Source organism: Aspergillus luchuensis, chromosome 1 (assembly GCF_016861625.1).
Source record: "Aspergillus luchuensis IFO 4308 DNA, chromosome 1, nearly complete sequence".
Taxonomy (NCBI): domain Eukaryota; kingdom Fungi; phylum Ascomycota; class Eurotiomycetes; order Eurotiales; family Aspergillaceae; genus Aspergillus; species Aspergillus luchuensis.
In genome coordinates, this window is record NC_054849.1 from 1420688 (window position 1) to 1444447 (window position 23760).

Below are 23760 nucleotides of genomic sequence, written 5' to 3' on the forward strand. Positions count from 1 at the left end.
ACTTAAGGGGCCTCAGACAGTATAGTCAGGCCTTGTGCAATAGTGACCTATGTTACAGGCTCTAGCATGTGAAGACGTATTTAATAAATATTTTGCCGGTAGAATCGCTCCTACTACTCGGAAGAGCGGAATACAGATTTGTTGTTATGGTAGGGAAGATGGCATGAGGAGTGGCTGTCCATCGGCTGTTTGGAACAGTAACGCCGACCGGAACCCGGATGCTCACTGATTTCCTTGCTCACGCCTAGTTCGGCCTAGCTAGTTGTGTAAAATGTAAATGGTTAGTTAGTGGCAGCGAAAGCAGGTCTAGACTAGACTAGTCAGCGGGAATGATAAAACCGCACCGTCTGACGGCCGGTCGATTTAGCGTCTGTGCCGGTGGCATTAGTGGAGCTGTGCTTATTTGACAGCGGCCCCTCCCCCTTAGCAGCAACGGTTCGTGTGCATTTCTACCGCTGCTGCATGGGTGAGCGAAGGTGATTGCATTTGAGACTGATTATATTACAGAGTCACATATCTTTATCCCGAGCGGAGATAGAGTCAACGGCTAAGCTTCCCATTGGAGAACGCATTAGTGGTGGTGCATAATTCACCCTGACCGTAAATCGGGGCGATGTGCTCCTGGCTGCTGTCTACGATCTCAAAAACCCTGTTGATTTCCGTTTTGTTGCTTATACCCCTACCCCAGCCTTTATATCTCCCTAATTCGACGTTGTTGGGGCGGCTTCCCGTGAAAGAAGAGGTTTGTCGCGACCCGAAAGGCGATCGAAGCTTAATGAGTTTGCGCAGGGATGAAAGGGAGCCGGACATGAGACCAAGATTGAACTCAAGTTCCATCCAGATGAGTGAATTAGCCGCCGTGTCTGTTATTGGTAAATATATGTAAGCGATCTGGATAATCTCATTAGACCACTGATACCATTATACTTACAGGTGTAGTCCGTTTCGTCCCTGGCATATGTCAAAGTGCTGAAGCGAACCAGTGCCGCGATGCACGCTGTGAATCCTGAGCGGACATAACAGTCAGTTACTATTTGGTCCAGGTGAGGCTTTCGCTTACCAAGACAAAATAATCCAAGTACCAAGACCCTTTGTCCAAGTGGCATCTGAAGCTGCCACACGCGACGGATCGGAAGTGCGAGGATGGTCAGATCCATCACAAACATGATAACGCCTTGCGCCATGAGGATGGCAAAGGAAGTGTCAACACTGTAGCATTTAGCATCAAGGATGGTTTTGTCGAATCCAGCGCGAATGGGTCGACATTGGAATGCGAGAGCCAAAGTTCCTGCGAGTGTAAAGGCCGCTAGGAATCCCAATATGCATCTGCCAGCGATGCTAATGCTGCGGGTGGGGAAAAGCCGCATTATAAAGACAGTTAAACTTGTCTTGACCGATGCAGCAACAATCAAATAGCTGCAGAGCGCAGCATAATAGATCTAAGTATTGCCTGGGACCTCAGCCGCTGTCCAACCTAGAGGGTGTGTTAGCTCAGCGTACCTTCCACCAAACCAGCAGGTCCGCATCTGAAACATCCTCGGTCTTTTTTCCGAGACCATAGTAGGTGATGGTATATGCAAGCGCCGAAAATCCGTTCACCATGATCTGTTGTCGCTTCAGTAATTTGTCTCACACCGCTCGAGCATTCGGGGAGACTAACAAGAGCGACCATTACCATCCAGTCATCCAGTTCCCATGAGTTTAGAACCGTTTTCCGTAGGTAGAGCTGTAAGACATGTCATTGCATGAGTTGTGCTTTTCATCCCTATCAGGCGTCAGGTACATACCCGGAGACCGCAAACCAGGGTAGTTGGGATAGCAAGGACGAGGATTATGATACGGACGGTAGTAGTCATCGTAGGTAGACCGCCATCTCGTGGTATGACCGTCCAGTTCATCCTGCAATTAATCTAATGTCCCATACCAGTCATTGCTCGTGTGGCGAGGTAGAAATGTCGAATCCTATGGGAGAGCATGTCGAGGATAAAGTCCTCCGTTTCGGCATTTAGCCAAGATTAAGTTGAAAATCTCTGATAAAGAAGGCATCAAATCCCTGTACTATAATGGACAACGCGAAAGGCAAGAAAAATGTTGGCGTAGGATAGCGTGCGTGACTATCAGACTAGGGCTGTTCTAGCCCCGCAAATCCTGGGCTTTGTTTCGTGTGCCGGCTCCATGTCCGTTGCCAATGAGTCCTATTTAATGAGCGCGGTGGATACCGGTCGTAGTTTCTCCTTTTCGTGAACATCCTCATTTCTTTTCCTTTATTGACCGGGGTATCTGGTAAGCAACCCTGTCATTGCAGCCTCACACATTAATAATAAGCCATAATGAGCTGTGAAGCAATCATTGCAACGATTGTTCAGGGGGCGAGCGTTGACGCTTCCACAACCCCAACAATCAAGAACCTACTGTCCAAGTATGCTGCACTTTTAGATGATGAGAAGGTCTCTGTACGGGCATCCTATCTTGCCCAGGTTTTCCCTTTGCTTTTCGGCGAAAATGCTATCTTCCGGGAATCGGACGGGTATGATGCTCAACGTCAAGTTCCCTGGTATGACGATGACACACTCTCGAAGCACATGTGCAATTAGACTAATTCTGTTACACAGGTCAATCAATTGCTGGCTCCAGCCATTAGTTGTGGTCACAGCAACGTCAGCACAGGAAGTCGCAACTACTCTTTCTCTCTGTCGTTTCTTCAACATTAACTTCTCTGTCCGAGGCGGCGGCCACCTACAGAACCCGGGGTTCACCAGCAATGATGGCGGAGTAGTCATCTCCTTAAGCAAATTCAATCATGTCAAGCTGTCGGAAGACAAGTCTACCGCTGATGTAGGACTTGGACTGAGGTGGCTTGACGTCTATAAGGCTCTCGATCCTTATGGTCTTGCAGTGGCAGGAGGTCGGATTCCAACTGTCGGCGTTCCTGGTCTTCTCCTGGGAGGAGGGATCTCCTTTCAGAACAGTCAGTATGGAGTGGGTGCAATGGGCGTAACTAATTATGAAGTAATAAGACATGTACTGCACTGTCTTCCGACTGCTCGCTAATTGGATCGCAGGTTGTCCTCGCAGACTCAAGAATTGTCAATGCCAATGCCCAAGAAAATGCAGACTTATTCTGGGCCCTCAAGGGAGGCGGTCCTAACTTTGGTAAGCACTTTTCTCAGGGGTATAACGGCTTGAGTACTAACCAAATCCGAAGGCATCGTAACCAAGATGGACCTGGTGACAGTGCCTACCGAGTCTTGGGCTGAAGCTCGTGTATACCCTCCAACGGCTTACCCCGAGCTCGCCAAGGGTCTTATGAAGTACCATCAAGCAATTGAAGTCGATAACAAGGCATCTCTCGTCTGGCATGCTACCAGTCAGGCAATTCTTCTCGTCTTCTTCTACTGTGCACCTGTCGAGAAACCTGCTGCATTCCAGTCTTTCTATGATATCCCCTTCTTGATGAACTTTGTGCCGCCCGGCACTCGCTCGATCTATGAGCTTGTTCAGGCAGTTGCCTCGGTTATCTCACCGGAGGTTTTGCAGTAGGTTGTAACGATACTTCAAGGTGTGTGGGATGCTAACAGACCCTTAGTCATGAGTTCCGAACAATGTCCAGTCGGCCGTGTTTAGAGTTGTACGAAGCAACGGAGAAGGTCCGCCGAGAACAACAGGAGGCTTTGAGTGACGTTGAAGGCCTTGTCCTGACCACCGTATTCCAGCCCATGTCTTCCTTGGCCATGAAACAGAGTCAGAAGGATGGTGGAACGCCTCTTGGGCTAGACGCAGTAGGCCAGCAATGTATGTTTCCCTCCTTATGGTATGCTCGCGAAACTAACAAGATAGGGTTCCTGTCAATGGCCGACTGGAAACATGCGAAAGACGAGGATCGCGTCCGAGAAGCAGTCCGCAAGATTGTGGATGTTGCCGAAGCGACAGCAAAGCAGGCTGGCGCGTATCTTCCATACCGGTACTCCAACTATGCGTCTCGCGATCAAGATCCACTATCCAGCTATGGTGCTGAGAATGTAGCAAAGCTTAAGAGCATTGCTGCAAAGTATGACCCTGACGGGGTGTTTCAGAAGTTGCAGAACGGTGGATGGCTGCTTTCGAAGGTAGGGTCGCAGTCAAGGTCTGTGAAGTTGGCATGAGTATTACATATCTCGGATAAACTTGATGAATCCTGTTCTTGGGAACTCAAGAAAAGTTGTCCGTCGAAACTGTAGATTGAGAAATATACGTGGTTATGTGATAAGTGATCTCCATCAGCAATTCATGCAAGTTAATGCTCCCATCTTTGAACAACTACAGCCCGAATCAAACCGAGTATAATTTATACTATTTGGAGACTTTTGCTATATGCTATTGCCTTCCAAACAGACCCTACATCTTCGTATGAATGACCTAGCGAATATCCACATGCTATATTAAGGCCCTGAGAACTCTGACAAACGAGTCTAAAAGCTTGAGTCCTGCCAGAGCAAGATATTTCATTGTAGCTCATCTAGATACAACAAAGACCTGGTTCTCGTGATTTTGCTATAGAAAACCAAATGCTCATGGCTAGTATAGCCCTAGCGCTGAGCGCATGGCAAGAAAGCTAGATACAATTGAAGCATAAATAATGAATAAAGAGTCATTTTTATTCCATAAACGTTAGGTAACTGGAGAAGCAATAATCAGCGACATGAAAACCACCAAGTTAAGTAATACACACTCACCATCACTTCAGCTTGCCTGCGGGTATACCTGGAAAGACTTGAATCCCTGACCCTGCCCCTGAGTCCAGCACCCTGAGCCCCCGAAAGTGTGAAAGTTATTGCAAGCGCCGCCGCTTACTCCATCGAAAACCCAATCGTCGGGAATCTCAGCCCTGATGGACTGAATGGTTGGGTTGTACGTCTCAAGCGAGTAACACCCGTAACTTTGGTTCCCGGCGTATGACCACTTGTATTCGGTGCACTCGGTGTCGGTGTAGAGGGTCACGTTCCAGTGTACTGCGAGGGAAGTACCAGCCAAGGCTGCGATGGGGAGGATGGAGAGAAGCTGCATGGTGATGATACTCTTTGGTTTGAATAGGAAGGTGTGGAGTCTAAAGATGAGTGGAATTGGGCTTGAAGATTTTCCGTTGGTTGTTTGTGTGTCTATGGGGTAAAACAAGGGGCATTTCTGCAGATTATATATTGTCCTCCAACTCCTCCATGGTAGCTGTAGCTGAAGACAGGCTTACTAGATGATCGACATTTAGGCCCGTAAGGCGTCCAGTCAGTTAGCCAACGAAGTAAGTCCAAAATAGACATGTTCCAGATGTCTGACGCCTAAGCTGAAAACAACTACATTGTCCATCCATTAAAGTTAATGATAGACGGAGATATACGAAGTCTGCTGCGCTGTTCATGAGTCGATTGGTGAGTGTGGATAAGCGTGGGTAGATCGATCTGCAATGTGGACAAGGCTGAGTAGACCCTTGGAGGCCTAATCCATAGTATTTCTTGGCTTGTATGAACAACCCATTGTGAACTTCAGCTGCCAAGGGCTTATGGTTGACAAGAGAGCATGAGATCGACGATTCAACTCTACTAATAGAAGTGGTCTGGCACGTAAATGACACCTCATTATTCAGGCTACAACATACATGCTGTTGTGTAGATTTGGACCGAGGATGTTTGCACATGTGTACTGTTTGCATCATCACCAAACAACAGCTCCAAAGGTATCCACCATCACATCACATCACATCCTGCCCACCAGTACAGCATAGACATCATACCCCGTCGCTATATTCCTCCCTGCTGCACTATATACTATATATAACCCCTCTTGCGCAGCGCATCTCATCCCAAAACACACACCATGGCCGACGGCGGAGGCTGGAGCACAATCGAGTCCGACGAGGTACGCAACCAAGCACATCGCAGCATACATTAGCAGCAAACCTAACAAGCAAACCATTAATCAGGGCGTTTTCACCTCCCTCATCGAGAACCTCGGCGTCAAGGACGTCCAATTCGAAGAACTGATTTCCCTAGACGCAGACACAATCCGCTCACTAAGGTAGACCCCCATACCACCTTCCACCAACACCTCACCTCATCTCATCCACTAACACCTACCTCTCACCCAAACCCAGCCCCGTCTACGGCGTAATCTTCCTCTTCAAATGGACCCGCGAAACGCAACAACCATCCACCTCGACATCCTCAACGACCTCACCCCCCTCCGGCACCTACGACACCGACCCATCGCCTAACCTCTTCTTCGCGAACCAAACGATCCAAAACGCCTGCGGCACACAAGCCATCCTCTCCGTGATCCTGAACAACGACTCCTCCTCCCCTTCCTCTTCCTCCAGCAACCCCTACCCCATCAACATCGGCCCGGAACTCCACTCCTTCAAGGACTTCACAGCGGGATTCCCACCGGACCTACGCGGCGAAGCGCTCTCCAACTCCGAATTGATCCGGAGCGCACACAACGCGTTCGCGCGCGCCTCACCATTCGTCGACGAGACCGTGCGGAATAACCAGGACGAGGAAGGGGATGTATACCATTTCATTGCGTACACGCCTGTTGATGGGAAATTATATGAGTTGGATGGGTTGCAGCCGCATCCGATTTCGCATGGAGGGTGTACGGCGGAGGAGTTCCCGGAGAAGGTGATTGAGGTGTTGAGGCAGAGGATTGCGCGGTATCCGGAGGGGGAGACGAGGTTTAATCTGATGGCTGTGGTGAGGGATTTGAGGGTCACGGCGAAGGAGATTGGGGATGTGGAGGCGTTGGAGAGGGAGGAGAGGAAGAGGAGGGCGTGGGCTTGGGAGAATACGTTGAGACGGTCGAATTTTGTGGGGTTTATCGGGGAGGTGTTGAAGGGGGTGGTGGGGATGAAGGAGAAGCAGGGGGAGGGGAAGTATGAGGAGTGGGTGGAGAAGGCGAAGGGGGAGACGCAGAGGAAGTTGATGAGGAGGTAAATTATGCATCCTAATCTTATACTGTCTACATAACTCCGGACATCAAGATTCTACCTAGTAAATCCGTTGAGATTCATAACTATGACATATCTATGTACAGTGGCAAGGCCGATGTCTGTTGAAGAATCGCTTCGTCATTCATGTCATCCGACTCATAATCGTAAAAGGCAAGATATTATTAAGATAGGCTTAGTAGTCGATCATGCGAGATTTGATCACTTGTACCAGAGATTCGGGCAGCTCGTCCTCCCGGATGATTTTCAGCGCCAGTAAATCGGACCAGAAAAACATTGCACGGTCCTGCGCATAGCCAAGGTAGTCGAACTCTTCGGCTTCGTCCACATCGGCATCGACTGGTGGAGTTCCGGTGGAGTGGTTTGGTTCAGCTGTCACGTCTGAATGCGCCCCATTGCCATTGGTACCATGGTGACCGTTTTGGGCTTTAGCTGCGGCTTCATCTGCTGCGATACCCTCCTCCATGCCAGGCACCTTGGCCTGCACGATTCCCCAGGCTACCCACTGCGCGGAGTTGAGTACTCGCCACAGCCTGGTTTGTCGCGCGTAAAACTGGATCTTAGCGCTGGTGCTGTCCTCGTGCGCTTTCTCGATGTCGAACCGAGAAGACACGTCCACATCCGGACCGTCATCCAGGCTCAATGGAGCTAGTGACGAAGTGTTGGTGGAGAGGCCTCGCATCAGAGGGGTGATGGACGGGGAGGCTTGCTCGCGTAATCCGGGTCGATGGCTCAGATACGCTTCAATGAACTGATGCTGTTGCTCTGGAGTCGGATAGCGGCTGGTGTCGCATGCCCACGGCCGCTCCGGATCATGATAATTGTAACACCATTCAGTCTATAGGGGTCAGCAAGAGACTTCCAGTCATTGAGAAACATTCGACTTACGAAATGGTTGGCAAACTCGATTCCTGGAGTGTTAGCTGACGCATACTCGAAGTCGATAACAACTAGCTGCTTATGCACGTTCTCAGGCCGAAGCAGCGGTGATTCGTGGCTGGGCTCCATCCGAAGCAGATTGCCATATTGAGTCTAAATCATTAGCGCAGTTTCTGAGGAATAGGAATAAAGCACTTACATCATTGTGTGCAAACACCAGCTGTCGCTTTATTCCGTCCATGCCTCCACAGCTGGACAAAAGCCACTTACGATATCCTTCAACTGCCTTTCTAAAGGAGGGCCAGGGAACACCGCAGACAAAGCCTCGCCGGCGCCAAGCTTCGGATGCTGCTTTGCTCTTGTTGTGCTCAGATCGGATCTCCTTGTCCAGCCAATTGATTACTTGCTCGCAGCGGTCTACCCACTTATCCCAGTTCTTGAAGACCATGGGCCCTCCTTCCCTCTCATCTACAAGGAGATCGATTCCATCGTGCAGTTCCCTCATTCGCTTCGCGATTTGTTTCATAGTCGGAGGATCGCGGAGCTCCTTGGGTGTGAGTGGGCGAGCTTCGAAGTACTCTTCAAACCTCCCGTTTTTGAATGTACCCAACACCTTCGGGCCAATATTCTTTCGGCCTAGACGGCGGAGGATTTGAAGCTCGTTATCTCGGTCAATCAAGTGATCTACTTGTGGCCCATAGATACGCAGCAGCAGCTTCCTACGAAGAGTTAGCTTCTGGGTTATGTGTCTGATCCAGGTAGGAGAACTTACGGTGGGGGTTTTCTGGGTACCAGTGAGTATGATCCATCTTCCGCCTTGGGGACGGGGATATTCTGTGGCGGTGTAACTACATATACGGCATTGGTTAAGGCACCACTAAGTCGAACGACGCCCATATCAACTGCAAGTTCCATGGGAAGCTTTCGCCATCCTTTCAGCTGCATGGTGTGAGTGAGCCGAAGGATCTCACTCTTGAACAGCGCCCAGGCTTCTTTATCCTTCGCACGTCTCGCATTGACACTGTTCTCATTGTCGTCATCTTCTGTACCACCACCGCCGCTATAAGCGAGGGTTTTTGAGTTGTCCAGCACAGCATCCACGCTAGGGGCGGCTGCCTCGTGGTCCGAAAAGTCAGATTCGGACGCAGAGCCCCTACGCAACCCCTTGGAGTATTGACGCCGACGACCATTTCGTCGAGCGAGGTGTACAGAGTCTGTTCCTTGCCGTGAAGTGGCGTACTGAATGAGAATCTTTTCCAGCTTGTCGAGTGCCATTGCGGCGTCAGCACCAGAAGATAGAGGTCTTTCCACGAGGACGCTAGCACCGTCATCATCATCGTCGTCACCATCACTGGCGACACCATCCATGGCTAAATCTGTAGCCTTGTGAGACCCCCGTTTGGACTTTTCGCGCTGAAGCCATTCGTAGACTTGTGCGAAAAGGCTATTCTGCGGGTCTTCCTCGCCATTCTTCGACATGCCATCTTTTTCAAGGCGATGCGCGGGTTCAGTAATAACGCTGGATGTTTGACTACTTAGAGAAGCCGGTTGGTGAGTAGGCAACCTGGCTGCCGATTTCTTGGGTGCGGGCACACGATGTCTGAAGCCATTCCCGTCTGACCCAATCGCAGAAGACTCGTGTCCATTTGTGTGGTGATGCCTCTGGGGGGAGACGTTCAAACCAGTCCCCAGAATAGGTTGTGGTCCTTTAGATGACAGGTCAGAATCCATCAACAATTAAGGGGGTAGTCCAGACAGGGAAGGTTAAAAGACCGCAAAAGAGAGGGGTTTAGGACGGTTGATCGAATACCAGCAGTCGCAGTGGGCTATGAGATCATTTGGCCCGGAAGCAGAGCCTCGGAGAACCTACGACTACGGGGTTGTGGGCGCCCAAGGAAAGGGGGAATGGGTTGACGGGAAGTTAACCAAGAAAGGAACCTACCATCAAAATCAAGACCAGAAAGACCGGTCTGGTCGGTGACTGAGGGCATGTCCAGACAATGGCGAAGAGTACGTCGGATTGGCAAAAAGAGTGATCTGGTAACCCATCCAAGGCCGTAAGTGCGGGAAGCAGATCACTTTGCGACTGGACGTGGCGTAATCGGCACCTGGAAAATGGCGGAGAATTTGGAGCTGGGGATCCTCCGTACTATATGCCAAGTCCGTGCGGGTACACTGGGAGAAGAACGGATCGCAGGAGTTGGAACACTCAGGGACGGCCCAGGGTGGTCTTTGAGAGAATCACTGGATAGTGGATGGATTGATGGAGTTGACACTGGCGAACGGAACTGGAGGGGATAATGAATTTGGGGCACACAGGGGAGGAAAAAATGCGACCAAGTGGGGACAGAGATAAGTAGCGGTCCAGCAGAGGGAAAATACGGTCGGAATCCGATCCCGTTCGTCACTTTTCTTTTAAGAAGCAATGCTTGAGAAATTTGCAATGACAAGGACGTTGAAGCCGAACAAATTCAGACCACACCAGGAATGGACCACAAACGTGGTGACGGCCAAGGCGGACGAAAAATTGACGACAGATGGCTGAGTGGCGAAGGACGGTGTGGTGTGGCTTGTCGAAGGAAAAAGAACGATCGTAGAGGTTGAGCCGCGAAGGTGGAAAATGATGGAGCATCGAGGAACGGGGAATCAACGTGTGTCTCAGGTGACTTGGCAGTTTCCGCCCGTCAAACCCACAATAATCCAGGGTCTGCTGCTATGATTCAATCGTTCAACAAGAAGGTACCATGTTGCCTCAGCCATGCTCAGCTAGAAACGCCACAGACGCAGCCTGCTAAGGGGACACCTCTCGTATGTGGACGGTGAATATTGTAGCTAGTCTGGTGGCACACGACACCTGTTGTTTGCTAACCTCCTGGTCTTACTCGACTAAAACCAATCCCGAGGCGTTGTTTGGACCAAAGTATGGGTCGCGACCGGAGACCGAAACGTTATTATCATTCACTCACACACCGGGGGGAGATAAGCAGCAAGCAACCTGACCGCAACCTCGGGATGATGAGCGTGAACATCATATGTAGACGCCCGTGCTTATACTCCGTAGAAGAGACTGGCATCGTTTCATCAATCTGGGTGTAGATCAGGCATCCTGCATTGAGTCGCATTGGGGGAAAAGCCTTGAGTGTGCCACTTAGATTAGAAGATAGATAGTCCATCTTGACACAGGAAGAAGCATTTGTTTGCTTTACTCCGTACAAACGGTCAACGGTCGAGGCCCACATGGTGGTGTCTCCATCGATAATCCTCAATTGTTGTCGCCGTTATTGGGCCGGGATGAGATTTTGTCGCACAGGGTCTCTCTATGAGTTTCATACTTGAAAAGCAGTCGCAACGGGCATTCTTTGCTTCACTTGGCATGGTTTTGTTCACTCTTATTGTCTCGGTGGTGGGAAAGTGAGAGAAAAGATGAAGAGAAGAAAGAGGGGTTGGCGAGGAGGGGAAATAAGCCACATCTCCGGAATGTGTTCCTTGCTGCCCGTCTTTTCAGGCATGACTGCAGGCCGGCCTGATTCCAGCGCGATCTCGTCATTTTGGTCCAATGATATCTCACACTTCATAGTGTTCACGATGGTCGGGTCAACTTTCATTCTCAATATGATACTATGGTCAAATCTGATCACATTTCCAAGGCGAGAAGCTCAGGACTTACAGTGGGCGTTCTATGAGGGTAGCTGATCAAATACTCAGCCAGCTAAACCGACATATGCCTCATCATTCAAATCGAAATTCGTTCTTTTCATAAAAAATATAGCCATCGCCAGTTTAGCCCATCAATCCAATTGCTTCGCCATATAAACTCGCTTCCACCCTCTATTATCCGCCCGATGTGTCTCCGCATAGCCCATCCGTGTATAAATGGCTATATTCTCAACCATCGTCTCATTCGTATGCAGCTGAAGAGTGTGATAGCCTGCCAACCGAGCCGACTCATCAGCGAACTCCAGAAGCTTGCGACCTAACCCAGTACCCCGTGCAGACTCAGCGACGGCTAGATTATCCACTATCAGGGAGCCCTCCTGGGGGACAAGCATGGCGGTGCCCTTTATTTCACCGTCTCGCTCGATCACGTAGACGACTCCGTCTTTGATCAGTGCAGTGTAGTCGTCTAACATCGGCTGGGGCTTCCTTCCGATGCGAGCGATGTAGATAGAAAAGGCTTCTTGTATGATTGCCTCGATGATGGGTTGATCGTCAGGCGTTGCTTGTCGGATACTGGTAGACATTCTGTGTCTGGTCCGTCCTCTCCTTCGATTTGATGGATCTCTTGTTCTTGTGGCTTGATTTGGGAAGGTTTGTCTTTGTAGCAGATTGGTTTGTATTCGCTTAAGAAGTGAGTAGTACTCTCTTACTCGGTGTGGAGATACCCATGAATGCAGTAAATGTATTGCGATCTGTTCTCGTTGCGGGGATGGCTGTGACTCAATCCATGTCGGATTCGGAAGAAGCTACGCGCTACTACAAGTGGTCATCTTGAGCTAGTGGTTCATCCGTCCAATGATGAGTATAGTTACATGTAAGCCTCTTGTATTCGTGTCAGCACTTCTATATCTTCTATAATGTCGCTATGCAAATAATGCAGGGGTAGTAGACCAGCTACTGTAACGGAAACTGAAATCTAGTTCCAGCAATAAATTGTTTAGCCTTTTGCCTGGTCTCCAGTCCGTAGCCACTTTCTAGTGATAGGTGACACTCCACACTTTGTAGCCCTCTCGGGAGTGCTTGGTAGAGTTCATCTGCAGTCCTCCTTGACCGTCCAGTGTGATAACAGTCGAGTTGACATACTGCAGACCATATCCGTGACCATTGCCCAGGAAGGTAATCTTCACTTCTGCAGCATCGCCCCGGCGACCAGCTGGCAGCAGACTTCCGTGTGGGCCAAGCCACTTGCCATCCAGTGCACTAGAGAGTTTGAAGATCTGGCTCTCTTCGCCGCTGGAATAATGAATCACCCATCTTTGTTTCTTGTCACTGTGGTCCGAACGCGCTGCGCTGCTGCTTAATCTGCTTGTGTTTCCGATATTGGTGAGCGCATATCCAGACTTCTCGAAAACGAGGTACCGTCCCTCAGTCAGGTAGCCGACAACCTCTTTGTATCCGTCCTCGAAAAACAATGACTCTGTCACATTCTGCTTCCCATATGGTACAGGAGGACGGGGCTCTGGGAACGTCGCTTCGCAGTTGGATGTGCCGACGTAAGCGCCTGAGGACATTTCAGGCTCTTCAGCCTTTGGCAATTTTGGGAGGCTGGTGTCGGGCTATTTCATGGATTAGCTCGATATTAATGTGGTGGACAGAAGGGGATGGTCGTACATGGTCTAAGTCCAGTGCATTGACGAGGTTGGACATATGTTCCCGGCGCCAGTGAACCATTTCTGGTGTCTGCACATTCTCATAGCCCCTCGCCGTAAGCCACTGCTCCAAGAACAGAATTTGAGAATTATGATCCGCCCTCTCAGTGAAGACACGGTTGCCACGGGTCCACGGGGACACCATATAGAAAGGTACCCGAAGGCCTAAGCAGTCAGCATGAATAATATGACATGGAATGGTGGCGGGACTTACCAGGTCCAACATATAGCTTTCCAAAAACGCCATAAGGGTCCTCTATCCACTCACCTGGTGTGCCTTCTGGTGAGTGGAAAGGGATGACATGGTCTCCGTAACCACCAGATTCTATCATATCGTTAGACTCCCTTAATAAAGAGGTGATAAGTTGTAGCTTACCGTCGTAGCTTATCATGAGCAGCGTAGAATCGTATCTGGGGCTACTCGTCACAGCATCCACAACCTTCTTCTGCAGCCAGGCACCGTCCTTGGGCATATAGGGTGGGTGCTCTGACAACTCTGCAGGGCCGACAATAAAGCTGATTTCCGGAAGGGTCCCATTGGCAGCAGCTTCATAGAAGGTTTCTAATCCCAAGAACGCCATGCCTTTCTCTACGAGCGGTGAGGAAGACGAAGCGTTCTGGTACTGCTCAAACCGGGCCAGAGGGTTGTCGTCAAAGTTGTCTTTATCCTGGTAGACCTGCCATGAGACGCCTGCCTCTTCGTAGACTTCAAAGATTGTTTTCCACTTGAGGGGATAGCAATTGATATTATAGCTATCGCACCCTAGAAGTCAACAGTCAGCTAAGTTCCAACGTATGATACAGTGTATGAGTCATTGGTGCAGACGTACCAGGTGTTACATTGTTGTCAATGTAAACGCCGCCTTGATCAGGCTTTTGAGGACCGCCAGGAACGTTCACAGAGCCACTGACGAGAGTAACACGGTTTGGGTTGGTAGAGGTTACTTGTGACTCCTGTAAGGTATTAGACATAACTTTGACAACGTGATAGCAGAATTATACTTGATACATATCGCCGGTCGTCCAACCCTCAGCGATAGCATAATGAACAGGTATATCGTCTCTCTTGAAATATCCCCAGCTCCAGGGGGTGTTATTGCGGGCCCAGTGGTTGTTCAGTCCTCCGTTGAGCGAGGCATGGCTATCCTCGTAACCGTTATCTCCCGCTGCCATGCACTGGATCGCGTCTGTCGTGTTCCCTCCTTGGTAACCTAGATACCAAGGGAGGAGGGTTGTCGTAGCATTGGACATGTCAGGATCGACTTGTCTAATACTACTATCAGCACAAGACCTCGAAAACATAGGAAAGCACACTGACTGGTACCAAACAGGTAATCCATCTGGATTGACCTGCACGTTTGGGTCGTTGAATCCTCGGACGCCTGCCATTGTGCCAAAGTACTGTACACAGTCATTAGTTTTGTTTAAGTTTGCTGGGCTCAAGTAGACTTACACTATTCCATGATCGGTTCTCCTGCATAAAGATCACAACATGCTTGATGTCCTTCAGTGAACCGGCAGAAACTGACCTGCTCCCAAGGAGCAAAGCCAAGGCAGTAGAACCAAGCAATAACATTTTGAAGCGGCTACTCTTGAAAGTGTTGTATGATGTGGCTTTAGGCACACTCCAGCTGCTTTATATATCTCGAAAACCTTGAGCGAAAGTGGGGACTCTGCGTGGTCTAGGTCCAGACAAGACCGCAACACCGGACAGTTGATAACCCATGATTTCCGTCGCATCCATACTACTCCAACTGTCTGGGTCGTAAATACATCTGCCAAAGTGGGACGTAACTTGGGATAGTGTTTGTCATCGCAGATCGGATTCGACGAGCCATTATTTAGGCCGCGCTAGAGCGAAGAGCGATCGTCCTCTATGGTGGGTAAAGTCTGATCCACTTTGAATGGAGGTGGATGTTTCAGAAGTTTTATGACATCTGCTTACAAGAATACATCAAGAGACAGAGGACTAAGCGGAAGATGAGTCTCTATGGAAGGGGATCTGGTTGGCCGCTATCCGGGCACGTGTAGCGAACGGCAATCTGTCCGACTGGTTTTTCTACTCAGGAACAATTCTTCTGCCTTTCCATCCTTCTCTCACCCCTTCTAGACTCTCAGCAACTAAGTTCTTCGTCGATAATCAGTCAGCGGTGGTTTAAAGGTGGCGGTCTTCACGGTGGACCTTTTTGATATATCCACAATGGCAACAGTCTCTCTATCGGCTAATATCAACACCGCCATGGCCCTGGATATCGGCATTGTACCTGAACCCATTGACCAGGAACCAACTTTGAGGCCAATTTGAGTTTGAAAAGCTGGCAGCAGGCAGGGTGGCAGTCCATACAAAAGCCACCTGTTTGGCCGAACCTTGGTTGAATCTTGTTTCAAAACATCGGTCAGTGGCGGACCTGAACATCACTTACTCAATCTGTTCATACTGACAGGTACATGTATTCTGCAGTATAGCCACTGTTTTGTTTCTGGCCCCACATGTATTCAAAATGGCTCATAGTCATGATCCGGGTTTAAAGACACATGGGGCTCGAAGAAGCATGCTGGGTCTGATGGAAGATGTGGAAGAACCCAGAACAACCTACCAGACTGTCAAGAGATGAAAGAACAGGGAAGTATTCTGTTAAACTCGCAGCAGTCATCGTCGTTGCGATTACGACGATTGCCATGGGGTATTGTATTGTATCCGGCTACTATTTGTGGCCTGATTCTTCTGCTATTCGTGGCACAAATTTCGCAGCCAAGCCCTCTACAACGCTTGATTCCATCAAGAGTCTCGAATAGCCAGATACATCCAACGGTACATGGGCCCGATGTATCGCGCCCTTTGATCGAGCTCCATCCGGAGGATCACATATACCGCAATCCTTCAACGCAACATCATGACTGGGTAGTGACTGCCGACCATCGACGCCCGGATGGAGTGCTGAAAAGGGTTTATTTGATTAATGGTAATTCTTATTCTCTTTATTACGTCAAGCCACTTACTTATGTACAACTTAGATCGTTTTCCTGGACCGACGGTTGAAGCACGATCTGGTGACCGCTTGATAGTAAGCGTGACCAATCATTTGGAGGAAGAACCAATCTCCATCCATTGGCATGGAGTACATATTGAGAGTAAGTCAAGTGCTTGGGCATAGGCTGGTCTGCTTGACTAACAAGTCATTTAGATGCCATGGATGGAGCCGTTGGTGTGACACAACGTCCTATCCCTCCGGGGTCCACGTTTACCTATAACTTCACGATTCCCGCAGATCAAAGCGGTACATTCTGGTACCACGCTCACTCTGGCCTTCTCAGGGTCGATGGCTTATATGGGGGGCTCATCGTGCATAAACCCTCTCCTAAGCCAACAGTTCGGGGACTGTTGGCTCGTGCAGATCAAAGGGAACTTGGCAGCTATGATAAGGACATCCTACTCTTAGTTGGGGATTGGTATCACCGATCAGCAGATCAGGTCTATTCCTGGTATATGCGTGCCGGGTCGTTTGGGAACGAGGTTAGTCTTGCCATATAGTCTTATTGAGTACGACGATTAACCCCAGACAGCCCGTCCCTGATTCACTACTGATCAATGGAGTGGGTCATTTTGATTGCTCTATGGCTGTCCCTGCACGGCCAGTGGACTGTATCCTTCGACAAATGAATGTCTCATACCTGGATGCGAAGGGAGATGCAACGTATAGAGTCCGAGTGGTAAATACGGGGTAAGCTGTGCGCCTACCAATAATCAGAAATAATAGCTGACAGGCAAATAGCTCCGTTGCAGGAGTCACGCTAGGTTTTCAGAACCGAGAATTTACGCTCATTCAAGTGGACAACATTGATGTCGAACAACAAGATTCAAATTCAGCCGGCGTACTCTACCCGGGCCAGCGTATGGACATTATGCTCCGTCCGAGTCCAGACGAAACTCCAAGCTCGTTGACGATTGATCTAGATAAAGAGTACGTCTTACCCGGTACCATGGTTCAGATTACGCTAACAGACGGTTAGGTGCTTCAGGTACCCCAACCCAGCTCTGGCATCTATCCAGACTTTCGATATAACGAATTCACCAAACAATCTGTCGTCAAGTATATATTCATCAAACAATACGATCTCACTCTCCGAAGTCGCCACGAGAAAGTCACTTCTCTCCGGTCTCCCCGCAAAGGCGCATCAAACCCACGTGGTGTACACTAAGATCGAAAAGCTCTCCATAAACCACAACGTACCCTATGGATTCTTTAATCGAACTTCATGGAGGCCTCAGATTGACACACCACTGATTGACATTCCCCGCGAGAAGTGGGATAAAAATCAGCTCGTGCTATCAACAGGGCCAACTACTTCCCGTCGCCTGTCCTCTGATCAAGACAAAGACTTATGGATCGACCTAGTAGTCAATAATCTAGACGATAGTGGCCACCCATTTCACATGGTATGTTTCCTCCTCGCTGTCGAGTTGGTGTTATCAACCAAGCTAACATCAAACAGCACGGCCACCACTTCTACATCCTAAGGACCTACCAAGCACCCGTAGGTTGGGGCGCCTACAACCCTTTCACAGATGCCCATCCACCTGGTCTAGCTCCACATCCCGCTAGCTCATCAAGAACAGATTCTCCCTATGACCTCTCCCGCGCGCAGCTACGGGATACGGTCTATATCCCCAGCCGCGGACACGCAGTCTTGCGCTTCCGAGCAGATAACCCAGGGATTTGGTTATTCCATTGCCATATTATCTGGCACCAAGCGAGTGGGATGGCCATGCTGTTGCAGATAGAGTGAGGCAGTTGTATATACCTGTATATAAAATATAATCGAATCAATGAGAGACGCCATTCACCTAAACGGGCACATTGTTGCGTGGAAGACCATATCCATTCTGCATTTGCTTTATTTAGCCAAATAAGGTTCCCTCTTTCAACAAATACGGTTGTGTAGTGTAATGGTTATCACTCTGGATTCTGATTCCAGCAATCCCGGTTCGATCCCGGGCACGACCTTTTTTGCATTTCTTTTTACCGCAACACCATATGTTTCTTACTACACCAATGTTCCTTTTCTTTTTCTCTATCCTCAGCAGGTTTTCACTCTCATCTAGATAGCATAACCTGTTCCCTAGACGCCACCGTCAACCAAGCACTCTTTTGCCACTATGATATAAAAGACGCACAGGATGATGAACATGTAGATCAGTACATTACTATTACTTGGTTGTTATAATAGCAGCTAAAACGAGCAATAATAATATCCCTACTGATATCATAATATATATATTCCCCAATAAATATACTAGCACATATACCCCCATGATCAACAATGAACACACTACACTACACAACATCCAACTACCTACTATCTCACACGACCTCACCATAACCTGATTCAACATTACCATGATATCATACCGCCACAGTATCACAAAATACTTATTGTATAACCATCATCCCCGACTATATCAAAGTGAACTAATCGCAAGTATCAAGTATAGTAGTACTACCAAAAGTACAATACTAATTACCACGCAAGCCCACCTTTTAAACGAACCTATAACCAGAAGTACAAAGAACAACACCAACGCTACACAGCATATCGCTATAACCAGAAATGCAAGCAACTACGTAATACATCAACCAATAAGCATACTACTTCATACTGAATCCTCGGGCTTCCCAATAGCGGGAAAGCCGGTAAGCACCAACTCCCCCCCAAAGAGTCACGCTGCATGCTACCCGTGAACTTTATTCCTGGGCAGGTGATATCCCTTTATTAGTGTACTTTGCTTTTGTAGTTGGGGAATCATAGGTGTTTGGATGAAATGCCCCGCGCTTTCTTACTGCATTTGTCTTGATTATGGCCCCCTTACTTTAGGATTCTGTGAGGGGTGGGGGAGGGGTAGATAAGGTGGTTGTTGTGGCGCTTTTGCTTTGCGGTTTGGTTCTTAACCAGTCAGGGGGTGGTGGTCGTTGGTGTTTGACCATATCGCTCCTTTGCTCTTCAGAATCTGGGGGCTTTCCCCGAGATTCTACTATGTAGTAGCGGGATTAGGTATGTGCTAGTATCTCGAATTCATCATTGTTAGGCTAACATATCGGGTACAGCCACTAGGCCGCTCCAATCTGGTATCTTTCCCATCCATGCCAATCCATACTGCTGTCAATAATACAGTGAACAAGGAAATAAAAAAGTAGAAAAGAACACTCAAACGCCGGATCACCCTAATAATATAGATCGATGCAGTCGAACAAAATAAGCTTCATATCTCAGGAGGCAGACGCCCATTCGACAACCTCCAAGGCGCACATTACGAGGATAAGGGTTGAAGGGAGGATCCTATAATTCATCATTAGTGGTTGATTTGTGGATGCGAGCTTGATGTTACTTACCACACCACATAGCTCTGGAACAAGAGCTTCGACATGGCGCTAACGTAAACATTGTTGATCTGGCAAATCTGCGCCAGCTGAAGGGCCGACGGAGCTCCAGTCAGGAGGAAGCAGACGATGATAAAGATCGGATCGTCCAAAATGCTGATCGGCACATACTTGGCCAGCAACGCAAGGATAGGAGCCATGATGATTGTGGGAAGAAGCATGCGGGCCACCAGAGAAGCGACAATCAACTTCTTCTCTTCCTTGGGGTGCTCCACATCTTCCAGCGCCTCCTTAGGAAGCGTGTTGCGTTCAAGGTTGGCTCCCAGAACAACGAGGATCAGCGGCACAGCAACCTGACCGTTCTGGTTGATCGCGCGGGTCACAGAATTGCTCACAAAGGTGCCCTCGTCGAAGAACAAGCTCTGGAGCGACGGTACCGAGGCGACCACGATCGAGACAAGCATGGCCCACAGGGGCGGGTTCATGAACTCCCACAACCCATGGAAGAACCTTCCGATCCAGCCTGTGCACACAGATAGCACCTTCTGCATCCTCGTTGGCAACCGTCGGAATATGGCCCCAGTCCCTTTTGCCCATCCGCTGGCGATGCGGCTACGGAGTCGACGAAGGGACGCCCTGACGCGGGCAACCAGACCCTTCTTCTCGTAGCTCTCTTGTACAGCGGGGAATGAAAGCATATCACCGGCGGAGCTTTGTCGGGGCATGAACGGTGCAGGGGGAGCATCAAGCAGGGGCGGGCGGTCGGGATCTTCCTCGCCACCGCTATGGGACGACACCTTGGAGTAGGGATAGTCTCGTGCGGTCACGGGTGTTTCTTGACCAGATGCAAATGCATCCGAGTCCTCCTGCGAAGCTCCGGATGCTTGCGTCTGTTCATCGAAGCTTCGAGTCCTCACCAACGGCTCATCTGGATCAACTTGCTCCGGGTTGTCCGTGTATCGCTCCTGGCCCTGTCCAATGAGGGTGGTATTCGGGTCCGGTTCTGCCTCTTCCAAGTAACGTTCACGGGGGGCAAGAAGCACATGGTAGCCCCAGCTCCACCGCACAAGCTGTCCGAGCTGCTGGAAGATGAGCAGATATAGAATACCGCGAGCGGCTACTTCGTCATCGTTATCGTTCGGGACGCGATCCCAGTGAAGACCCTTGAGAGTTTGCGACAGGGACATGACAAGGGAGATAGGGAGCGAGTTCGAGTTTCCGAAAACCTAGGAGGATTGCCACGGGTCAGCGAAAAGACAGGGAAGAAATAAAATGTGGAAAGCACTGGACATTTCACTTACGGCCATGGCGGCGACAAAGTTGGAAGGGCGTTTCTTGAGCCGGAGACATCGCGAAACAATGAAGGCGCAGGAATAAGAGACCACAGTTTGGATAACGAAGATGGCCGGGATGATAGCCAGATCAGTGAGCTTCTCTGCTGTGAGCTGGGACCCAAGCTTTGTGAAGACTAACAGTTGTGGTCAGCTGAAACTTGAAAAGAACCGCCAAAGAGACCCAGCAACTTACTCAGGCAGGGCGTGAATAAAGTGACGTTGAGGTTTGCTACCAGCTTCTGGGCGTCCGCATCGAACATGCCCTGTTTGGCAGCAAAGTAGCCCGGCAAACTCACACAGATGACCTCGAGGACAGCTTCGAAAACCAAAAGGACGAGGTTGAGGAACGAGGGGTGGCTCGAGTGGGCGTTGCCATCTTGAAGGAGGGCGGGATTGGCGCCCATCTGGGTCATGAACTGAGAGGAGATTGACGGGTAGGCATTTTGAAGAGATCTAGGGGCAGTAAAAATGGCCATCGACAAAAGGGCGGAAGCACGAGGCAGCCAGGGTGGCAGAGAGAGAGCAGGCAACTAACTCTTAGGGAAAAATCCGGGGAAGGAAAGATGAAGAAAGGGAAGTGAAAGGGGAAGTTTGGATGATGGGGGATGACGACGCGAACGGGAAGCAACCACAAGGTAGTCCTGTGGGCAGAAACAGAGAGAGAGACGATGGCGATAATGCCGTCGAAGATGATGACGCCGATAGATAACAAAGGTAGGCAGGCGGTAGGCGAATAGGATTTAGAGTTGGCACTGCACGGAAGCACGATTGGATTCAAACAGTTCAACCTAATGCGTAGGTACAGGACTAAGGGCCAGAACAGACCCTTTAAAAGCCACTAACAGTATACACACCAAGATAGTATAGATAGATAACTAAAGTTAGACTCCAATGAATGAAGCGGGACGCCGACGGGTTTAATACCAAAGCCGATCGTGTCGGTGAGTCTTTGACTGTCTGTCTGTCTTGCCTTCTCTGTCTCTGTTGAAATCTTCTACAAGGAATTCCCAAAACATCATCGTCAGGCTTTCCCGGACTCTCTGGACCCGGGAAGGTCCCAAAGGGCCAATCAGAATCGTTTGTAGGCGAACGCCCAGCCCAGTTTCGCGCTGCGCCCAGACTCGCCAAGGCTTGGGGCCTTCCACTAGATACCTTTTTAGTATGGGCAAAATAAGTCAAGTATGGGAGAGTAGTATTAGTACTACTGCTCTAGTTCTATGAGGACACATGAAGTGAGCTCTTTTAGATAAAGGTAAATGTCGTGGAGAGCGGGAATATAAGTGAATATGAAGCAATCGAAAAGCAAGCTCTTGGAGGACGGGCTAGTACTTTTGTCCCTCCCGACGGATGACGGCAGGATATCCACCAGGTAGGAGAGAGCTTCCCAGCTCCCCCTGTCCTTCGAGATGCTTGGCAGTGTGACACAAGTATCGACCATCGGAACCCCTTCAGCGGAAGACTAAACGTGAGATAAGACATTCTCTTGGCGAGAATTCTACTAGAAGCTGAATGAAACCCTTCTCAGTAAGGAGAAGGAACGTGTTGTTAACTTTTCTGCGAGTTGAGTGGCCATAGTGGGAATAGTCGGGAGGAGTGGTGTAACTACTACACCAGAGTACAGCCTAACAAGCCTCATAAAGACAAAAAGAGTTAGTATAGTAAAAGCAAATATCACCACAGACGTGTCTATTCTAAGCATGACTGGTCTATTTGGTATATCCCTTCTTGTTCATTACTCTGCCACATAGTTAATATCCGACGCGACAACTTTCAAGCAAAGCAACTCATGATGATGAAACTTTCCACAGCGGTTATGTCATGATCGGCGGCCAATGATAATGCAAGCTGATATCACACCCGGTCTTCTCTGGTTATCCTTCTCTTTTCCTTCCAGCTCACATTTCCGCTCCCATTCAAGTCAAATGGAAACCTTATCTGTTTCGCAATCGTCTTTTTTGAAAACCTGAAACAAGTGGTTCGATCTCCACGAAACCTTGCCACCTTCCCCAGATGTCCGGAACCACAAGGGATGGAAGTGGTGTGAGTCTCATTCCTCCAATGCGGCATTGCGCAACTCTCTCCCTCCCCCACTTGGACACTGCCCGCCGCTGCCGAGGATCGACACCGCTAGCTGCTGCATTGGCTTCGGACTCAGAGGTCGATGTTGGGGCCTATCTTGCTTAAACTCTACAGTAGTCCAGATAAGTTATTAATAGACTCTGGGGCAGATTTACTACTTCTTCTTTTCTACCGTCATATTGCAGCATGAATAGCACTACTACTGTACCAAACCTTCATGATGAAACGGTACCTTCTTCGTCTTTGGTTGGCTACCATCCGTACACGGAAGACCTGGCTTAAAGCCGACCACCCAATACAGAGAGTGCCAATAAGATAGTCTTTTAAGTTCTTCGCAGTATGGCCCGCATTCAATCCCAGGATAGCAGATCCACTCCAGTAGTAGCACTGATAGCGCCCTCTTGGCATCAACAACATATTGAAACTGTGCAGTGGGATAGAAGCAAGGATCCACTCCTAGAGTTTGGGATGCTTCGGGGCATTGATTCATCACAAGGTTGTCGGGGCTGTACAGGGAAGGAAGCCGGGTGCGAGCCCGACAATGAGAAACGTTTATATGTCGCCAAGACTGGGGAAACCCTGATAAGACAGAGGCAAAAAATAAAAACGCCCAGGGCCGGGGAATAAGAAAAATGGTTGACTGATCAACTGGTGGCTATTACTCAGGATATTGCTGCAATCATCGCGGTGACACAATCATGCCAGTTATTGCGAGTGGCTCCTGCCGAGGACAAGCCCCATCTGATCCTCAG

The 23760-nt window shown here is 49.3% G+C and overlaps 9 protein-coding genes and 1 non-coding gene across 10 annotated transcripts; 4 read left to right on the forward strand and 6 right to left on the reverse strand.

Annotated features, from left to right (window-relative positions):
* Positions 1 to 540: 540 nt before the first annotated feature.
* AKAW2_10491A (uncharacterized protein) lies at positions 541 to 1602 on the reverse strand (the record flags this gene model as incomplete). Its single annotated transcript, XM_041687779.1, has 4 exons — positions 541 to 863; positions 932 to 1006; positions 1061 to 1439; positions 1501 to 1602. The coding sequence occupies 4 exons, from the start codon at positions 1600 to 1602 to the stop codon at positions 541 to 543; spliced, it is 879 nt and encodes a 292-aa protein (XP_041537211.1).
* Positions 1603 to 2330: 728 nt separating this feature from the next.
* Positions 2331 to 4142, forward strand: AKAW2_10492S (FAD-binding oxidoreductase; the record flags this gene model as incomplete). The annotated part of the gene is made up of 6 exons (XM_041687790.1): positions 2331 to 2554; positions 2613 to 3009; positions 3063 to 3153; positions 3206 to 3536; positions 3587 to 3792; positions 3838 to 4142. The coding sequence occupies 6 exons, from the start codon at positions 2331 to 2333 to the stop codon at positions 4140 to 4142; spliced, it is 1554 nt and encodes a 517-aa protein (XP_041537212.1).
* A 577-nt stretch (positions 4143 to 4719) lies between these two features.
* AKAW2_10493A (uncharacterized protein) lies at positions 4720 to 5043 on the reverse strand (the record flags this gene model as incomplete). The annotated part of the gene is made up of 1 exon (XM_041687801.1): positions 4720 to 5043. The coding sequence occupies one exon, from the start codon at positions 5041 to 5043 to the stop codon at positions 4720 to 4722; it is 324 nt and encodes a 107-aa protein (XP_041537213.1).
* An 801-nt stretch (positions 5044 to 5844) lies between these two features.
* Positions 5845 to 6959, forward strand: AKAW2_10494S (putative 26S proteasome-associated ubiquitin C-terminal hydrolase; the record flags this gene model as incomplete). The annotated part of the gene is made up of 3 exons (XM_041687812.1): positions 5845 to 5886; positions 5951 to 6045; positions 6122 to 6959. The coding sequence occupies 3 exons, from the start codon at positions 5845 to 5847 to the stop codon at positions 6957 to 6959; spliced, it is 975 nt and encodes a 324-aa protein (XP_041537214.1).
* Positions 6960 to 7148: 189 nt separating this feature from the next.
* AKAW2_10495A (putative choline kinase) lies at positions 7149 to 9843 on the reverse strand (the record flags this gene model as incomplete). Its single annotated transcript, XM_041687823.1, has 5 exons — positions 7149 to 7811; positions 7862 to 8005; positions 8052 to 8571; positions 8625 to 9558; positions 9795 to 9843. 5 exons carry the CDS (start codon positions 9841 to 9843, stop codon positions 7149 to 7151), a joined length of 2310 nt encoding a protein of 769 aa, XP_041537215.1.
* A 1797-nt stretch (positions 9844 to 11640) lies between these two features.
* Positions 11641 to 12093, reverse strand: AKAW2_10496A (GNAT family N-acetyltransferase; the record flags this gene model as incomplete). The annotated part of the gene is made up of 1 exon (XM_041687834.1): positions 11641 to 12093. The coding sequence occupies one exon, from the start codon at positions 12091 to 12093 to the stop codon at positions 11641 to 11643; it is 453 nt and encodes a 150-aa protein (XP_041537216.1).
* Positions 12094 to 12543: 450 nt separating this feature from the next.
* Positions 12544 to 14794, reverse strand: AKAW2_10497A (nonhemolytic phospholipases C family protein; the record flags this gene model as incomplete). The annotated part of the gene is made up of 8 exons (XM_041687845.1): positions 12544 to 13125; positions 13181 to 13383; positions 13433 to 13543; positions 13595 to 13981; positions 14049 to 14172; positions 14221 to 14485; positions 14537 to 14619; positions 14672 to 14794. 8 exons carry the CDS (start codon positions 14792 to 14794, stop codon positions 12544 to 12546), a joined length of 1878 nt encoding a protein of 625 aa, XP_041537217.1.
* Positions 14795 to 16408: 1614 nt separating this feature from the next.
* Positions 16409 to 18006, forward strand: AKAW2_10498S (uncharacterized protein; the record flags this gene model as incomplete). The annotated part of the gene is made up of 5 exons (XM_041687856.1): positions 16409 to 16732; positions 16783 to 16940; positions 16992 to 17180; positions 17239 to 17656; positions 17713 to 18006. 5 exons carry the CDS (start codon positions 16409 to 16411, stop codon positions 18004 to 18006), a joined length of 1383 nt encoding a protein of 460 aa, XP_041537218.1.
* A 146-nt stretch (positions 18007 to 18152) lies between these two features.
* AKAW2_t10019S lies at positions 18153 to 18224 on the forward strand. The gene has a single exon. It is a non-coding gene; the product is annotated as a tRNA-Gln (tRNA).
* Positions 18225 to 19484: 1260 nt separating this feature from the next.
* On the reverse strand, positions 19485 to 21405 carry AKAW2_10499A (Auxin Efflux Carrier superfamily; the record flags this gene model as incomplete). The annotated part of the gene is made up of 4 exons (XM_041687867.1): positions 19485 to 19554; positions 19608 to 20821; positions 20897 to 21063; positions 21123 to 21405. 4 exons carry the CDS (start codon positions 21403 to 21405, stop codon positions 19485 to 19487), a joined length of 1734 nt encoding a protein of 577 aa, XP_041537219.1.
* Between the last annotated feature and the right edge of the window lie 2355 nt (positions 21406 to 23760).